This window comes from Monocercomonoides exilis, assembly GCF_001643675.1.
Source record: "Monocercomonoides exilis strain PA203 chromosome Unknown scaffold44-821271, whole genome shotgun sequence".
Taxonomy (NCBI): Eukaryota; Preaxostyla; order Oxymonadida; family Polymastigidae; genus Monocercomonoides; species Monocercomonoides exilis.
In genome coordinates, this window is record NW_027150589.1 from 605,712 (window position 1) to 624,900 (window position 19,189).

The following is a 19,189-nucleotide window of genomic DNA, read 5'->3' on the forward strand; positions in this document are numbered from 1 at the left end:
ATCAACTTCTTCACTAAATTTATTGGAATATAAATGGATTTCTCAATCACCATAAATATTTATTTTCATCATCATCTCATCTTCTTCACCTTATTTCTCATCTTCCTCATAATTTCCTTCTTCTTCACCTTCTCCAAATTCTTCACCTTCTTGACCTTCTTTTTTGGTTCCTCTTTTCACTTTGTGTTGCATCACATTCAACCTTCAGATGTTTGTAAGCTGTTCAATCAGCATCACCAGTTTGCCTTCCAAAATGAAATCTCAATAACTATTCTTCCTCTCTACAGTATCTTCGTCGCTGTATAAGCCTTCTGTGAGATAACGAAATGTGCTTTTGAACTATTTTCTTCTTCCGAAGAGGAACATTCAGCTCTGCTTCAGCGATTCGAATAGCATCAATTCGCAAGCTGTACAGAATGAGATGAAAGGAGTGAATGGACATCGAATGAGAAATGGCAGTGGGAGATGGAAGGAGCTTTAAGGCACATTGCGTTCATCCGCTCGCTTTATGACATCGCCAAGAAGCGAAGAGAAAGGAGAGTGCGAGTTCAAATGGAAGAAGCAAAGAAGGTGGATATCAGAAGCAAATTGAGCGCAGAGCAGAGGAAAGGAAGACAGCAGGAAGAGCCAAAAGCGAAGAAGAAGACGAACGAGAAAGACGAGATTTTTTTATTGCAAATTGACATTTTTGACACAAGAGTTTCACAGGAAGCAAAAGAAAGGAGGAGGAGGTTCAATGGAAGAGAAAAAGGAGGTGATGAGGAAGATGAACAGAAGCGGACATTTTTCTCGTTTGACAGCACATTCTCATCTTCCCAGTTGCACACTCAAAACATCACAGCCTCCTCGTCAATTTCCACTCATCCTTTTTCTCCCTTGCCACACACACAATTGTCTGCCCCTTCTGTTCTTGTTGGAACTTCTCCAGAGCCACTCGCTCATTTATCTCCTGCTACATACTCCTCTTCACTCACACTAAAGTCCATTTGAGCATCCGGCCAAATCTCTTCCTCTCACTCTCATTCATCTATTTCTTCAGTTTCGCTGCATATCTCTTTTATGATTCTCCGGAAGAGCAGATTGGGCAATGCTGGTGTGTTTGCAAGCATCAGCGCGTCAGCGACGAGGGATGTGTTTGAGCCACAGAGTATCCTTCTGAACTATGCAGCGTATGTGGCTAGCCAGGGGATTCGTGTGCGTTGTGGCGAGAAGGAAGTGAAGGAAGGGAAGGGAGAGAAGAAGGATGAGAAGAGGAGTGAAAATGAGTTTGTGAGTGATAAAGACGAAAAGGGATCGTTGTGTCTGACAGATAAATGCATAGATAATGAGAAAAATGAAGGGGAAGAAGAGGAAGAAGAAGATGGATTTGACAAACACATTAAAAAGGCTCAGAAAGAAAGAGGAGCAAAAGAAAAGAAGAAAACAACAAATGAGAAGAATAAGCCTGTAACGATTCTAACCACTCTTGGCTCAGATTTTCTGCCTGAAATCAAAAATCGAAGAATGATGCAGCAACAAATATCGGAATACAATTCACTCTCTCAACATTTTCATCTGCTAACGCATCATCTTCATTCTCAACTTCTTCGTTTCCAACTTCATCACCATCCTTTTTTGCTTCAACTACTTAATCATGTTCTTATTTTTTCTTTTATTCAAGTTTTTTCATCAATTCATCATTTCTTTCTCTTCTTCTTCACCTGATTCATTTGCTAACATAGAAGAAATTCCTCAAAATCATCATCCACTTCCACAAGTGACGCCAATCAATCCTCCTCTTCCAACGGCCAATTAGATACAGGCAAATCAATCCAAACTGTTCAAGATTCCTCGTTCAGGTATTCATCCTTCACCTGTATCATTGTCATTGGGAATATATGGAACTTATTCTTCTTCTTCCTCTTACTCTTCTTCTTCTCATTTAAATTCTTCTTCCTCTTCTTCTTCTTCTTCCAATCAACCAAATGAAATTCCAGCTGTTTTTCAGCGTTGAACCGAAGACAAACAGAAAAGAGTAGTCGAAATGGCAATTTTGTGGGGGAAAAGAGAAAAAGAAAAAGAGGAAAAGAAGAGAAAAGAAGAAGAAAGAAAAAATGTGATTTGAAACGACAAATCGGAAGAATTGGCAGAAAGAAAGAGAATATGAGACGAAGAAGAAATGATAAAATGGATAGAGAAGAAGAAGGAGAAGGAGAAGAGAGAGAATGAAAAAGAGAAGGAGAGGAAGAATAAGGAGAGGAAGGATTTGGTAGTGAAAAAAGGAAAAGAAGGAGAAAAAGGAGGAAAGGGAAGAAAGGGAAGGAAAACAAGAAGAAGAAGAAAGAAGAAAAGAAGAAGAAGAAAATACAGATGAAGACTATCAAGATGAACTTTTGCTTTTGAAGCTAACTTCTCTTTTCACTCAGCGAAGACTGAAAGAAATCGAAGAGAAGAAGCAATTGACAAAAATGTTGGCTTTGAGAAAAGAAGAAGAAGAAGATGATGTTGTTGGGTTTTATTTTGCTGGCAAAAATAATTCGAAAAAACAAGGCGAAAAAGGGAATTTAAAAGGAGAAAATAAAATTAAAAATAAAAATGATGAAAAGAAAGACAAAAAGAAAGAAGAAATGAAAAAGAAGTGGGAAACCCAAAATAAAAAAGAAATTTCTCCGTCGCCGCTAATTCTCCAACTGTATTTTCACGATATAAACACACAAGCGGAATGGTTAGCAGCCGAAGAAGCGAAAAAGACGAAGGAAAACGAAAAAGAATTGACGTTTCATCCGATTATTTACAAAGGGACAGATTGGATTGAAAGAGAGAAGAAAAAGAAAACGAAAAAAAGACATAAAAAAATAAAGAAAAAATAGAAAAAAGAAAACATTAAAACATTATCTTCTAAGCCAACACACCATCAACCAATCTTTTCCAATCTTCTGGGAACAAATAAGGCATTCCATCTTTTGTCATTCTTTTCTTCCAAAACAAAAAGAAGTTGATTTTTTCATTGGACTTGTTGTGAATGGAGCTGATGGAAGAGATGGATTTGGTGGGAGGATAAAGAAGAAGAAGAAGAAGAAGAAGAAGAAGAAGAAGAGGGATCGGAAGAGGAAGAGGAAGAAAAAGAAAAAGAAAAAGAAAAAGAAAAAGAAGAAGCAAAAGCAGAACTTCTCTTTAAAGTGAGTGTTTCGCTTCCGAGCGGTCCAGCTTCTTTTCGTGTTTTTGAAGGGGACTGTTTGGAAGAGGATGTGAAACCGTTTTGCGAGAGGTATTTTTTGAGAGAAGAGAAAGAGAGGAGGATAAAATAGGTGGTGGAGAACGCATTGGAAGGGAGAGAGAGAGGGAAGAGAAGAAGGAAGAGAAGAAGGAAGAATGGAAGAAAGAGAAAGAGAAAAGAAAGAAAACTGTGCTGTGAGAGACAAACATTCTAATCAATCACTTCATCCTTCGTCTTCATCATCGTCATCGTCGTCATTTTCTTCTTCTCATTCTTCTTCATTTTTTAATTTTAATTTTTATTTTAATTTCTTCTTCTTCATCATCTTCTTCTTTTTATTTTTCTTCTTCTTCTTCTTCTTCTTCTTCTTCTTCTTCTTCCCACTCGAATTATGGATCAACCTCTTCTTCTTCATCCTCCTCCTTTGCTCACCTCGTCGCTCACACAGCGGCCAATGAACTTTGTGTAAAGGAAAATTTGTTTCCATAAGAGTTTCACAAGCAATTGTAGTTATTGAGGAATTCAACGAGAAGAATGACGCAGAAAGAACCGGAGAGGAAGCCAACAACACCACAGGTATTTTCGAAGGGAGAATTTTGATTGGGCAGAGTGGAAATGGAAGGAAGATGAGAGAGGATGGAGAAGGAAGAGGGAAGGACAAGTGATGAGAAGAATAAAGAGTAAAAAGACTAGTTCGAATAAGTTTTATTCATTGATTATCGATTTCATTGTATTTCATTCAACGTTTGATGAAGAAACTGAATCGAAAAGAAAGGACTGATATATTGTGATGATATTTCCGTCGAAGAAATAGATAAAGTCAAGAAAACAAATTGGTTTCAAAAGTTTGAAGTTAAATAATTTTTAATTGAAACAAATTTATAGCAAACTACTTCAATTGTGTTTTTCAAAGTATTTTTTATTTATTAGGATAGTTTTAGCAAGTTGAGAAACTTGATATTTTTATCCAACAGTTTTATTTTTTATTTTTCACATTATTTTTCTTTGATCAAAAAAATTCTTTTCCACAAAAACCTCAAAAATGTATGTTTTTTTTATATAACAATAAAACAAATATATATTACAGATATTTTAGCTAAATGCTGAAGAAAAATCAATTTGATTTTTTGATCAGTAATACCGCAATAGTATTTATTTTTTCGATTTTTGATCTTTTTATATGATATCAAAAAAAATCACCCATTTGAAATGAGATGGAAAATAAGAGCAGTTTTTTGAAGACAATCACATCCAGAAGTTGAAGAAGAGTGAACAAATCTTTTTGAAGGAACTTTTTTATTTGAAAAAATGCATGATCAATTATGAAAATATCAATTCAGCAAATATCGTTGAAAAAATATATATATGGGCGATTATTTTTGAAATCATAATTTTTTTCGGGGTGCTATTTTTTTTTTAACGTTGTTTGTAATTGTAAAGAGCTTTTGAATTCAAATGCAAAATCTGTCGCAACTGTTTCAAGAATTAATGAATCAGCTGAAATAATGAAGAAAATGTCTTTATTCATCCTTTTCACTTTTCTGTGATCATTATTTTATGTTTATGGGAAATTTTTGAACCGAAATTTTTGAATGAAAAAATTTGATTTCAAAAATAAACACCCATATTCAAAATTGTTAAAACACTGTTTCACTTCAATTTGAAATTTGATCGTTTCACATTTAAAACAAACATTTGTAAACTTATTTAATAACAAACCACTGAAATTGCTATTCTTTTTAAATTGCATTTAATTCTCATCATCTATGGGTTAACATCTGAATGTTTCAAATCAAACATGAACGAAAATATTCTTTTCATTTCTACGAAGGAAAAAAATGCAAAATTCATTTTTGTAAATGTCATTTCATCCGGCAACCATGTTGAACATCAATGAATCAACAAATCCTATAAAGGATATCATTTCGAATGTTCGTTCAATTAACGAAGCAAATATATGTTTAACATAAAAACTATAATTGAACATTATTAACAAAAATTGAATAATTTAAAAACAATTCAGACTTTGCACTAAGTCTCATTGCATTTATTCAACGACAGAAAACAACAATGCAAGTTCTCATTCTTTTCAAATTGCTTTTATTTTTATCTTTAAAGAAAAAAAGGCAAATGTATCAACTGAAGAATGAATAGTTATGGTTGTTGAATAAAAAAATGATAAAATAACAAAGTTAAGATTTGGGTCGTATGTCTTGTTGTATTGTTTTTTCTTTTGCATTTTTCGAATAATTGACGGGAAGTGACGTCAATGACGTCAGTGAAGTCAGTGACGAATGAAAAATCCGATTTCCGCTTTTGCGTCAGTCATAACTGAAAAATGGTAATTTTGATAAATAATTTTCAATTTTTTTCTTTTTCTTTTTCTTTTTCTTTTTCTTTTTTTTTTCTTTTTTTTTTTTTCTTTTTTTTTTTTTTTTTTTTTTCTGTGACGTGGAAAAAATGTCACGTCCGTCAAAAATCGAAAAGGTCACGTCAGAAGTCAGTACGTCACCCAGGCTTACGTTTTTTTATCTTTTGCACAACCGGATCTCGGTTTAATAGATAAAATGTGAAATAAATCGGTCATTTCAAATTATTAGTGTTATTTCAAGTTTCAGCCACGAATTTTAAATTAACCCAGTTTTTTCGAAATAACCTAGGAAAATTTAAATTTACTGAACGTTTTTTAAAAACTCTGAAAATGTTATTTATTAAAAAAAAGATGGTTTCTAATTTGTTCTGAATTGTTTTTGTTTATTTTATTTCGTCTTCGATTCTTAAATTAACTGTTTTTGGTTCACAAAAAATAATGTTAAAACATTTTTTTCTAATTTTCTTATATATATATAAGCGTATTATCATCGTTCTTATACTTTAAAATATTTTATGTTTCTCTTATTATATAATGTGAATTAGATTTCTTTGGATAAAAATCTTTGTTAAAAGATTTCACAAATTTAGTAACTAACAATTCATTGAATAAAAATAGAAAAACTGAAGAAGTATTGCAATAACATCTTTATTATTTCATTTTCGAATATTAGGTTTATCAAAAACTGCCAAAAAGATTGATAAGCAAGCTGTGTTAAATTTCAATGCTCCTGATCATGTCGGATAATCAATTTGACTTTATTCTAATGCGATTTTTGATTAAATTTTAACAAAAATAAAAAAGAAACAGAAATAATTCGATAATGTTAAATATGAATAAGAATCGCAAACACATAATCTCCAGCATTGTTCATAGTCAGCAAAGCCATTTCCACTTCTTTTGGATTTTCTTCGCTTTCCTCTTTGTTAAATGCAACTTTCAGAAGACAGTGCGTACAAATCGACGACAATTCAGGTGTAAAGTTGTTATGTTAAGATGTCTGTCATTCTCAATGATCAACAAAAAGCTTTTTATTCTTTTTTTTCTTTTCTTCATCATCAATCATATTCTCTTATTTTTCGTTCAGTGAAGATTCTTTAAAGCGAAAAAGCCAAATACTTTTTAGTGTATTCCAAAATAAAACATGCTTCATCAACAAAACTGCACTTCCCGCTTAAATTTTTTTTCTTCTATCATTTTGCATATTTTGTCAAACAATTCAATTGTGAAAGCAGATTTGTATTCTTCTTTATTCATTTCATCAATCACTCCATATGCTTCAAGGATTATCTGCTTTTGCAACCCTCATTTCAATCTTCTAAGCAAGAATACAAATCTGTTCAAAAACAATGAAATAAATTTGATCATCATTAATTCATATTCAATGACAATTTCACACTTGTGGTCTTTATTGTTCTTTCACTCTGCAGTATTTTCACAAAAGCATTTCAACCAGAAAGTATCTTTATAATATTTTTCGAACTTCATTCAAGAAAGCTTTTGAAATGAAAATAAAATAACAAGAAAACATATAAAACAAACAAAAGAATTTGCTCTCAAACTTGTTTTAACTGTATTTTTGTTTTCAACAAGCAAACTTCAAAATGAAAAGAAAATGAATTGATCATTTACATAAATAAATATCAATCAATACAAAAATTTCAAAATCAAATTAATATTTTTATAATATTGTTAAATATAGTATGTTGATTAAGAATGAACAAATCGTTTTTGATTATTTCATTGTTTAACTTAAAAACGGAAAGTTCTCGATATCAAAAAAGCGAAACTCAACAGATATAAGAAAAACCTATCTTATAGATGGATGCAAATGTTCAATAAGCATTTGCGTTTATTTTAAAATTCATTATTTTGGAAAAATTATTCATTTTCCTGTTCGAAGGAAAATGATCAAAATTTTGGAAAAACTTACAAAAAAAATGCTTTTTATTTGAAAGACATAACATAAAATTAAATGTTGATATGTTTTTGTCTCCGACCTGCAAAAAAATGTTTTATCGATAAATGCAAGACTTTCAGGTCACAATTGAAAAAAACTGGTTTTTCTTAAAAACATTGCATTTTATTTAAAATTAGTGGGGAATTAAACCTGTGTGACGTACTGACCACTGACGTGAAAATTTTCGATTCTGACGGACTTGACCGAAACTTTCACGTCAGTGAAAATTCACTCTAATTTTCTGAAGCAGATTTTTTTTTGAGAGGAATTGTTATCTATTTACATTTCGTTATGTATAAATATTTTTATTATAATTTATGTTCTTTTTTTTAGTTTTTTTTTCCTAGAAAAAAAAACTAAAAGTTATTTATTTTTATGGGATACTGACAAAAAGGCAAAAAAGGAATTTGAGATCGTCAGTGACAGTCATGCCCGTCAGGTCAAGTCAGAGTCTTGAGGAATTGATCAAAAAATGAAATAAATGCACATTTTATAAATGAGTTGCATTTATTTATGAATCCAATAAAATGGTTTGAGATTGATAGGTTTTTTTGAGCTTTTCACGTTTATTGAAAAATAAATATAAATTGTACGTATATCACCAAGAATACGATTTGAAAACTTCTCTGTGAATTTATTCTATAATTCTTTCGCTACGAAATGTTATCGGAAAATGGCTTGTTTGCATAAGAAGAAAAATTTGAGTGAACTTTTCATAATTTCCAAATTCAAAAAGTCACTTTATTATTCAAAGCCAATCATCAGAAAATTCACTTCTCATTGTCCGTCTTCACCTTGGAATTCCTTTATAAAGTTTTCTGAAGACTCAACTCTGAGAAATTTCTCAATTGAGAAATATTATTTCAGATTTTTCCATTCATCTATCTCTTTTGATAATGAAAATAAGCATTTATCCATTTCATCATATGATGTGGAACACAAATCTTCTTCAACTTTGCTTCTTGAAAAATATTCATTATTTTCTATGAAATTCCAACTGAACAGCCTTCTTATCAATTTTTCACTGGAAATATTATGATAGAAGCAATTTATTTGAATGATTATAACACTCATTCAAATGTTGTTGAAAATGAACATAGTGAAATGGAATAATAGAAGTATTTCTGAGATTTTTTTTTTAATCGTTCGTATCGAATGAAGATATGCAAAATATTGTTTCATGAATTCTACGAACACTTATTCATTCTCTTTGCACAGAGTCCAGCTGGAGGTTAATAATCACTTGCATTCATAGAATATTTGTAGATGAAAGATACTCAACGATTGCTAAGACAGTTGATTAATTATCAAGAAAGAATTTTTCCAAATATTCAAACAATACTTGTGATAATTTTTATTTTTTGATCCATATCACAAATTATAAAGAAAGAAAATATTATAAGAAATAAATGGAGCCTTTAAATTTTTGTTATTATTAAGGAAAAATGAAACGAATGTAGAATTAATTTCAAAAATTGTAAACAAATCAATATTTTCGTTTTGTTGCTTTTCTAAATTACGAAATCGTTGAGAGTTGGAGGAGTTGAGGGTGAGGGGGTTTGTGAGGGAGGTGAGGTGAAAGATGCTTTGGCTGTTGAGGGTGAGACTGGTGATTGCTGTGTGGTTGAGGGCGAGGGAGCCAGCAGTGAGGAAGAAGAGGGTGGTTGTGATTGATGATGAAGATGGGGTTGTTCCGGTGATGGTGGTTGTGTTGAGGTTGAGGGAAGGGGAGTTATCGGAGAGGTGGAAAAGGATGGGGGTGATTTGGTTTGAGGAGTTGTTGGCGATGGCGAGGGCAGAGGCTGTGAGGGAGCCCTGGGTCTGTTGGAAGAGGGCAGAAGTGGCAGATGGATCTGGTGAAGAAGACATTGATGACGATGAAAATGATGATGTTGATTGTGATGACTGCGAAAATGAGTTTGATGGTTGGGGAATGCCACTGGAGGCGATGGTGGTGGCATCTGTTCCGTTTCCAGTGATTTTTGTATCAACTGCATTGAAAGTAAGTGTTTGAGTGGGGACAAATATTGAGGAAAGGAGGGTGAGAGAGGCGTCTTGGAGGAGGGAAATGAAGCCAGTGAGAGCATACTCGATGGTGGCACATGGGGTCTGTTGGGGTCTGCCACAGGCATCAACATCAGTTCCATTGCTGGTAACGATTTTGTTCTGGGCAACGAGGGGGAGCCAGCCATTGAAAGTATCATTATCTGCAGTTCCTTGATTCCAGACTCTTTTTGTTGGGGTTGTTGATCCACAATTCTCGAATGGAGATTGGACAATAGAACTGCTATTGAAGAACACATCATTCCCTCTGCCATTTGTTGCTGTGTTGCCATCGAAGAAACAAAATGTGATGAATTTGAACCCGCTCATCCAATCATATGTTCTGGTGCAACAAAACGCAGCACCTCCATATGCAGTTGGATATTCTACTTTATTGTTTTTAAAATTGAAATCATTGACCAAAAATTGATTTGGTTTGTTGCTTGGAGGGTAATGAAATGTGAGAGAACCAGAAGAATCACCACCAGAATTTGCGATACATTTACATTTCGAAAATAAGAATTGGCAATCTGAAGTCATATTTTCGAGCCAGAAATACCAGCCAGTTCCACACCAACCTGATATTGAACAATTTTCCACTTTGTTTTCCGAAATGTGATAGATGGAATAAGATTGTGGATGATAAGTGTGCACTGCTCCTCCATGCCTGGCTGAGCATCCTGTGAAATTGGATTTTGCAGTGTTGATATTTAACAAATTTCCACAACATAACGCACCACCTTGACCATCTCCAGTGCAGTAACATTCGTTGGATGAGCAAGAAGTGATTGTGAGATTTGCATTTGTGCAAGCAACAGAAAGTGCACCACCAGATGAAGAACCACCATTTGAATCGTTCCATTTTCACCATTCAAAGAGATAGCCATTCAAACCAGTAAAGGACAATCGACTTAATTTCTCTCTGTGAGTTTCAGTTCCTCCAAGCACGAAATGAGCATTTTGTGAAGAGTCTGTTTGCAACATGAAGTTTTTTGTTCCGAAAAGGAGGTAGAATCGATTAAGAGGTGAGGGAACACGGACATAAAAGCATTTCAATTTAAATACGAAATTGAAATCAATTAATGGGACATGTTTTAAAAAAAAGACTGAAAACTTTAAAAAAATTATAATCACAAAATCTCAATTATTTATTAAAAAATAAGTGCATATTGTTAAGAATTTATTCATTAAAAAAAAAAAAAAAAAAAAAAAAAAAAACTACTGGAAAATAACTGACGGACGTGAAAAATTTTTTTCTGCACGTCAGACAGGTTTATGGGGAATCTTGAAATTAACGGTTTATTTTGAAATATTTTTTTATTTCACAATTTATCTAATGATTTTAATAAAAAAATTATCATTTTTGATCTTATCCCATTAATAATTTGAAAAAATTGATTTTTCTAATTATTTCGATTTCATGAGAAAACGTTTCCGCACAAAATCATTAGCATAAATAACAATTATATAATAAATGAAATCATGCCATATAAATATTATTCTATTTCAGTGAATACCAATAAGTATCATTATTCCCAAAAATGATTCAAAAATGTTAATTGAAATAAAATTCTGAAAATAAACTTATTTCGTTCCATAAAATTTAAGAAATTCAGTTGAGAAAAAAAAATTACTTACTTTGTAAATTTGTTGGAGTCATTCTTGAGCTTAAAATAACCTTACGCGAAATGCTTTCAATTAAATTGGGATAGTTAATTATTTTCTTCCTTTATTAATCAAAAATAGAATATTTTTGACAAATAAAAAAATGGTACTTAATATTCATCATATGATATGAATCAATAATGCCAAAATAAAACATGATAAAAAGAAGTGACATTTTGCAAAATGTTTGTGTGACAAATAATAATTTTTAACATATTTACCTTTTACAAAGTCTTTGCGTTGAATATATTTCTACAATTATATTTCCAAAACTTTGAACTTTTTTGTAACATTTATCTCTTAGCCAAGTTTTGCTATTAGAGGAAGCAAATGATGCGGTCCCAGAGGAGCATGCTTGCGAGCAATAAACGGATGTTCGAGAAGAACTGGAATATCGGCTCTGAAATAACAATAATTCAAAAATTCAAGATATATAAAAAATTTTTGTATTATATTTATTAAAATCCAAAATAGATAAAAATAAATAATCCATCATTTCACAAAATATCAATCTTCACAAAAAAATTTAAATCGAAAAATTTCTTCAAGCAAAAGCAAATAAATTGCTTTCATGCAACCTAATCAACGTATAAATTTTCTCAAACCTTTCTTTTGGATTCATCTTCAAGCACAATGTCAGAAAATCTCTGAACTCTGGAGACCATTTTGTTGGCTCCTTTAATGTTGGGGGAGGAAGAGAAGGAATCTTTCTTATAGCATCTTGCCATTTGTATTGAGACAGAGGAGGCTTTCCTTCTGCCAGCTCAATTGCAGTGATTCCAGTTGCCCAAATATCAACCATTTTATCATAAGAATCAGCAGTCAGCATTTCAGGTGCCATCCTGAAGTGAATAGTTTATTATTCATTAAATGCATTTTTATCAGATGGAATTATATTAAAAATTTGGAAAAACTCTCCAAAAATAATTGATCAAACCAATAAGGGGATCCAATGAAAGTGTTTCTTCTTCCCCAAGTGGCATTCAGCATGGCAGTCTAATAACAACATTAAATAATACATGATAACGTACAATTAAAGTTAAATATTCAAAACTATTCCGAAATCTGCAAGTTTAACTTCTCCTTTTTTGTTGACAAGTACATTACCGCCTTTTATATCTCTATGCATTTTATGCCTGTCATAAATAATTATTAACAATGTTTCCACAAACAACGAAGAGCATACTGTCCATGCAAATATCTTAAACCTTGTAAAGTGCCCATTATGACATATGCAATTGTTGGTTCTGGAAGGCCCGGAAGAGATAATTTGGACATCAGCGATGTGATACTTCCGATTTCACACAGCTCCATCACTACATATAATTTATCAAAGCCTTGCCGATAGCAATTCAGATATCTTGTTACATAAGGACTATCGCAATCTCTGAGGACTTGGATCTCTGTAAGAGCATCATCCATTGATTCACCTTCTTCCATTTCTATTGTTTTCAATGCTGCAAGCTCTCCAGTGGATTTAACTCTCACCTATATCGTACGTCAGAGGTTAAATAAAAAGTTCCAAAAGAACTTTTAAAAATTCTGATCAATCAATAACTTCAACCTTATATACGGATCCATATGAGCCAGAGCCCATTTTGTCAACAACTTCATAAAGTGAAGGATTGTATTCTGGAATATCCATCTGAAAAGTCAAAACAACTTTGTGAAAATTACAAAGGTATCAAAACTGGGTTACGATCAAAATAAAAATGGCGCAGTATGGTTTGTGAATAATGATCAGATAAAAAAAAAGAGATTCGTTTAAATATTTAATTTTTATTTTCAATAAAAAATATCAATAAAAAATCAAATATTTCATGTGTACACACTAAAAATTAAAAGCAATTAAAGTTCAGCCGTCAAAAAAAATTTTTTTTCAAACTCGTGAATTGCATATTCTCAAATATTCTTTGAGTACGCAAAGCAAATTGAAACATCTAATTTCGTAAATATATAAATTTCAAAAAATATTAAAAAAAATTCGCATTGAATAACTTTGAAAAATACCACAAAATAAAACAATATTATTGAAACTTTTATTTTCAAATTCATTTGTCCTTTGCAAGTTCCATACGGCAATAAGGGCATACGCCACTCTTAAGGATCCAATCAACGGAACATCCTGTGTGGAAATAATGCCCGCCTATTGAATCAATCAACAAAATAAATAAATAAATAAATAAATTAGAATATTAATATAAAAAATACAAAAAAAGATTAATTTGTTTCAATGAATATTTTGAAAAACAACATTTTCATTAAAATAACATAAAATAAAATAAAATAAAATAAAATAAAATAAAAACAAAATAGATAAATAAATAAATAATACATCTTTCTATTTAATAGCACACATTTATTCAAATACGTGACAGCATCGCCAACTCCAAATGGAAGCAGGCAAATTGGACAATCTGTGGCCACAATTGTCTTCGTTGTTTGCTTCGATTCATGTCTCTCATCAGATTCATTCATTGTTTTTTCTTTCTCTTGTTTCTCGCTCTCAGAACAGCTTTCCTTTGAAGAAGAGGATAAAGAAGAAGAAGAAGATGATGATGATGAGGAGGTGGTGGTGGAGGAAGATGAAATTGAAGATAATTCTTCGCTTTTACTTTTACCTCCCTCATCCATACACCCTTTCCACTCCTCACTCTCAAACACCATAAACCTTATCCCCATCGTCAATATCCTCTTCTTCTTCCTCTCTTCCTCCTCTTCCTCTTCTTTCCTCCTCCTCTCCGCCTCTTCAAACGCCTTCCTCTGCCTCCTCTCCTCGTCTTCTGACAGAGCTGCCAATGAAAGTGCCATCGCCTGCCTCATCTGCTCCTCAAACAATCTTTCGCTCTCTTCTTCTTCTGTTTCTCCTCCTCCTCCTTCTGCTTCTTTTGCTGTTACTGGCAGAGAAGAATGTCCCATTGTCTGCCCCATCTCCAGCGGAATGGCTAAAAACGGCGCTTCTTTCAGTGCAAAATATGGATGCATTTTGTTCTCTCTTTCTCCTCTTTCTCTTTCTCTTTCTTCTTCCATTTCTTCTCTTAAATAGATATCAATTAATCGTGGTTTAATCATTTGTTGTTTGATATAATTAACCTTTGCCTTTTTCATATTGCTTCTGTTTGAATTGACTTTTCTTTCTTTGCTTTTTCTTTTGTTTTTATTTCCTTCTTCAATTTTCTTTTCTTCATCACTTATTCCATTCCCAAATTCATCATCATCATCTTCTTCTTCATCGTCATCGTCATCGTCGTCATCATCATCAAATATAACTCTTTCTCTTCCAGGTGAATTATCCTTAATCTTAATTGCTTCTTTTCCTCTCCTCAAGTTCCCTCTTTTGTTTCCTTCTTCTTTTATTCCTCTTCCTCTTCCTCTTCCTCTCAACTCCACTCCAACACTTCTGCCTCTTCCTCCTCCTCTTCCTCCTCCTCCCCTTCCTCTCCCTCTTCCTCTTCCCCTTCCCCTTCCTCTCCCTCTTTGCCCTTGTATTTCTTCCGCTCCTTCTCCTTCTCCTTCTCCTTCTCCTTCTTCCTCTTCCTCTTCCACATCCATCATCAGCATTTTCAATTCTTTCTTCAATTCTTCATCAATATCTTCTTCTTCATCTTCTTCTTCATATTCTTCTTTCCTTCTCCTTAGTTCTTCTTCTTCTCCTCCTTCTTCTAAGTCTTCATCATCCTCATCAAGCAACAAATCTAACAGTTCATCATCATCTTCTTCTCCTTCTACTTCTTCCGTTTCTTCTTCTTCTTCCTCTTTTCTCCATTTCGCTGGCCTTTCAAGCATTTCCTTCAATTTTTTCCCTTTCCCCTTCAAATTTTCTCTTTCATTCTTCTTCTCTTTCTTCACAGCCAATTTCACCTCTTCCTTTTTCGTTCCTCTTCTCGTCGCAGAAGTCGCTTTGCTCTTCGGCTTTGGTTGTTTCTTCATTTTATTGCTTTCTTTTCTCTGTGTCTGTTTTTTGTTCAACTTTGCTTTTAATTCACTGATCGGCTCTTGCTCTTTAAAACTCTCTTCAGAAGAGTCTAAATTGGACTTTTCTATTTTCATTGATGAAGTGATGGGAATGTGTGATGAAGAAGAAGCAGGCAGATCATGGAATAGAACAGGTGATATTGGTGGAGAGGAAAAAGGAGATGGGAAGGAAGGAGATAAAGAAAGAGAAGGTTCTTGAAGTGATAATGTTGAATCCAGAGGCTGGGGGTGAATGTCTTTTGAAATTAAAGGAGGGCATGAAATGTCTGATGAAATTGCAGAAGAAGAAGAAGAAGAAGAAGAAGAAGGTGGAATTGAAGAGGAAGTATAAAACAATGAAGAAAGAGAATTCATTAATGAGTTAATAAAATTCGACGGTTTTGATCGAGAACTTGAAGTGTTAGATAAATCAGAAGGCAACGATGAAGTAGGAGTAGAAGACGAAGAACGAGGATTTGGAGAAGAAGAAAGAGGCAAAGATGAAGGTTCTGAAATGGATGTTGAATTGGATTTTTCACTTAGGGAAATGGAATTGATGTGTGATGGAACAGATTGATTCATATTTTTTGATTCACGCTCCGTTAGATCTCCAGATAAAATGCTTGAAGTGAATTTCACTTGTTTGAAGGCCTTTTCCTTTTCAGGAGGATAATAATCACCATCTTTATCTGTGTTATCTTCATTTTCAGAAACGTTTGCTGGATCTGAATTCGGTAAATTCACAAAGGAAGAAGAAGATTTTATTCTTTTTTGTTCGTAGGGAGCATTTTCTTCTTCTTTTACACTGAAATCCCAAAATGACTCCTCATCATCATTCCTGCTCATATTTTCAGGACTTACAGATGAATACATAAACTTATAATCTTGATATCTCTTAGGAATTGTATGATTACGTCGTGAATTGCGTGTTGCATTCGCCGGCAATGACGTTATGTTTTCATTAACAGCATTATCAGAAATCATGCTTTTTTGCCTCGATATTATTTTTAAAAGTAAGATAAATCGTTGTTTTTTCTTTAAAAATATGGAAGATAAATTAAACAATGATCAAAAAATGCGCTAATGAAACTTGTTATTCAGAAAAATGAGAAAATTATAAGCTGTTTAAGTGCATGTGGGACAACGATCAAAGTTATTTATCTGAGCTTTTTCTATGGGTTGACTTGCTGTTGAATTTGATGTTCTCGCTTGATATCCCCCTTCGATAAAAATAATGACATTCAAATTAAAATTCCTTTGACCATCTTCTCAATCATTTTTTCTTATTTTTGGTTGAAAGTTTTATTTATCATTCCTGCTTTTAAAAATAGTAAAATGAGTTTTGTTCTCAAACTTAAAATGTGTTGAAGTTAAATGTTGCATAAAGGAAAAGAGGAATCGTATAAATTAATAAGTGAATTATGAGAATTATAAGCATTTCAAGAGTCTATTTATCTTCAACAAGGAACAGATTAAAAATGTTTTTTATTATTCTTTCCATCCCTTTTTAAATTTCTCCTTTTGCATTTCCCTCCAAATCACTTCATCAACGAACCTTAAAAAGGATGTGTCGTTCTTCTCCTATTCTCTATTCTGATTTCTTTTTCTCCTGCATCTCATTAAAAATCTTATATAATTTCAAAAGATCATCTTTCTTTTCCGGCATAACCATAACAATTTCTCCAACAATGGGAGGAAGTAATTCGTAATCTTCAGAAGAAATATGAAGTTGAGAAAGCTCTTCAAGAAGAGAAGGAGGAACTGACGAAGGACCAGAACTTGTGGTTTCTTTATCTGAAGAAGAAGAAGAAGAATCAGAAGAAGAAGTTGATGAAGAAGAAGATGATGATTGTTCATCAGAAGCTTGATTCATTCTCGAAATCGCTTCCAACATTTTACTCTTCAGAAACTGCCTTCTCTTTTGCAGTCTTTCCTCTTCTTCATCATCAGCTTCCTCGTCATCACCTTCTTTTTCTTTTTCTCTCTCTTCCTCATTCACCACTCGTTTCCTCTCCTTCCCTCCTCTTCTCCCGTTCTTCCTCTCCCACTCCGCCAACACCCTCAAATAATCTTTTTCTCCATTCACTTTTTCTTTCTCTTTCTCTTTCTCCTCTTTCTCTTTCTCCTCTTTCTCTTTCTCCTCTATCTCTTTCTCTTCTTCTTCTTCCCCTTCTTCTTCTCCCTCTTTCTGCTTAGAGCTTTTTCCTTCTTCTTCCTTCTTCTTCTCATATTCCCTTCGAAACTCCATCTCTTCCAACGTCATTGGCTGTGTTGGATCAAGCTGAGCTACCCATCTCTCTCTCTTCTCTGCTTTCTTCTTCTCTCTCTCTTCTTCTCCTTCTCCTTCCTCTCTTTCCTCTCCTTCCTCTCCTTCTCTTTCTTCCTCTCTCTCTCTCACTCTCCTCTCAAAGAACTCAATCACAGCCTCCTTCGCACAGCAGCTGCTCCACTCGTGTTTGACTGTGCCTGCAGACACACAGCTGCACCCGTCTCTCGCACCGATGTACTTCGACAGAGGGAGAGAAGAGCACTTGAAGTGGATAGCATTCGAATAGAGACAGAGAGATGCTGGATCTGAGGGAGAGAGAGAGAGAAAGAGAAAGAGAAATAGAAAGAGAAAGAAAGAGAGAGAGATAGAGACAGAGGGAAAGAGAAAGAGAACGAACGAAAGATAGAAAGAAAGAAAGAAAAGCATCAATAGATAATGTTGAAGTAGAAAAACAATGAAAGGAAAAAATATACATTATCAATATGAAAGGAAGCAAAAATGCTCCAATTTTATTTTCAAAAAAATCAAAATAACCAATAATCAACAATCTCCAACCATCCCACATTCAACTCTATCAAACCATCCCTCGCTGAGTGCCCATATGCCAGCCCATGCACAGAGTCTGTGAAGGCCACGGCGCAGATGCTTCTGGCGAGTGTGGCAGAGTCTGAGCGCATCAAATCGACAGTCCGCACACCCCCAGCTGAGTGTGCGACGATCAGGAGGTTGCGCATCGAGGTAAATCGTGGAATGACAACTTGCCTGTGCACATAGTTCACGCTATTATATGTGGAAAAACGACCCTTTTGCGTTTAGATGAATTTTTGAAAATTCATGATAAAGTATACACAAAAAATATAATATAATATAATATAATATAATAATTTTTAAATCATGAAGGCAATCATCAAAAGAAAAAATATGAATTAAATACTTTTGCATACTCCAACAAAATCGATAGCATCATTTGGATTAAATACAACGCATCCCCATCCACGCTTTTCGAAATCTTGCAGATATGGAAAGATCGACCCTTCGTCTAATGATTCGTTTATGCAAAGTGCGCGAGACCATTGTCCAGGTCTTCAAAAAATAAAGAAAAATTAACAAAAAACATAAAAGGTTTCTCAAAAAAAATTTCTAGCCTTACAGCCCCTGATCCTTGAATAACATAAACAACTGTGTGATATTTTTCCGGATTTTCTGAAATGAAAACATAGCTTTCTTTCTGATCATTAATAAACTTGCGAAGTGACGAACATATGGCAGACCTGATATGGGCGTTCTTTATCAAGAGGAATAATAATCTTTGTAAAGTTATATTTTGTTTCCATAACTGCTTGAATGTAACTTACAACGAATTCACTAAAGGAGGTAAAATTATTATGTTAAATTAGTCAAAGTTAAACCCCAAATTATCATATTCTTCTTGATTTGTAAACTTTCATAAAAGAATCAAGCCAGAAATTTAACACAATTTACATTTGTTAAATCCAAACTGAGAATTTTGATCCATCCTTTTTCTTTACTAATCTTCCTTTTTCATCAAATCTAAGTGCAAAAATAGAATTTATCTTTTTCAAAAATATTAATGATAACCTATAAACAGGGTGAACAATATTCAATTCTTTATTTACAACTCCTTTTGAGCATAGCATAACAGCAATATATATATTTTTCAGTTACAAACGATGTAATTTAAAATTTTCAGAAGAAAGTTCAAAACCTTTT

At 33.3% G+C, this 19,189-nt stretch overlaps 6 protein-coding genes across 6 annotated transcripts; 2 read left to right on the forward strand and 4 right to left on the reverse strand.

Moving 5' to 3' along the window:
* Positions 1-465: 465 nt before the first annotated feature.
* On the forward strand, positions 466-990 carry MONOS_18056 (uncharacterized protein; the record flags this gene model as incomplete). Its single annotated transcript, XM_067871036.1, has 1 exon — positions 466-990. One exon carries the CDS (start codon positions 466-468, stop codon positions 988-990), a length of 525 nt encoding a protein of 174 aa, XP_067721971.1.
* An 8,119-nt stretch (positions 991-9,109) lies between these two features.
* MONOS_7599 (uncharacterized protein) lies at positions 9,110-9,541 on the forward strand (the record flags this gene model as incomplete). Its single annotated transcript, XM_067877937.1, has 1 exon — positions 9,110-9,541. One exon carries the CDS (start codon positions 9,110-9,112, stop codon positions 9,539-9,541), a length of 432 nt encoding a protein of 143 aa, XP_067721972.1.
* A 565-nt stretch (positions 9,542-10,106) lies between these two features.
* Positions 10,107-10,457, reverse strand: MONOS_7600 (uncharacterized protein; the record flags this gene model as incomplete). The annotated part of the gene is made up of 2 exons (XM_067877939.1): positions 10,107-10,250; positions 10,308-10,457. The coding sequence occupies 2 exons, from the start codon at positions 10,455-10,457 to the stop codon at positions 10,107-10,109; spliced, it is 294 nt and encodes a 97-aa protein (XP_067721973.1).
* Positions 10,458-11,320: 863 nt separating this feature from the next.
* Positions 11,321-12,956, reverse strand: MONOS_7601 (putative serine/threonine-protein kinase 3). Its single transcript, XM_067877940.1, has 6 exons — positions 12,800-12,956; positions 12,422-12,723; positions 12,290-12,371; positions 12,173-12,231; positions 11,841-12,077; positions 11,321-11,635 (listed from the first exon to the last, which is right to left on the reverse strand). The coding sequence occupies exons 1-6, from the start codon at positions 12,878-12,880 to the stop codon at positions 11,536-11,538; spliced, it is 861 nt and encodes a 286-aa protein (XP_067721974.1). The 5' UTR covers positions 12,881-12,956; the 3' UTR covers positions 11,321-11,535.
* A 42-nt stretch (positions 12,957-12,998) lies between these two features.
* On the reverse strand, positions 12,999-16,062 carry MONOS_7602 (putative Ring finger domain; the record flags this gene model as incomplete). The annotated part of the gene is made up of 2 exons (XM_067877941.1): positions 12,999-13,381; positions 13,593-16,062. The coding sequence occupies 2 exons, from the start codon at positions 16,060-16,062 to the stop codon at positions 13,287-13,289; spliced, it is 2,565 nt and encodes an 854-aa protein (XP_067721975.1). The 3' UTR covers positions 12,999-13,286.
* A 409-nt stretch (positions 16,063-16,471) lies between these two features.
* Positions 16,472-18,792, reverse strand: MONOS_7603fu7604 (putative argonaute binding protein 2; the record flags this gene model as incomplete). Its single annotated transcript, XM_067877942.1, has 5 exons — positions 16,472-17,763; positions 18,039-18,261; positions 18,403-18,541; positions 18,604-18,686; positions 18,730-18,792. 5 exons carry the CDS (start codon positions 18,790-18,792, stop codon positions 16,778-16,780), a joined length of 1,494 nt encoding a protein of 497 aa, XP_067721976.1. The 3' UTR covers positions 16,472-16,777.
* Positions 18,793-19,189: the final 397 nt, after the last annotated feature.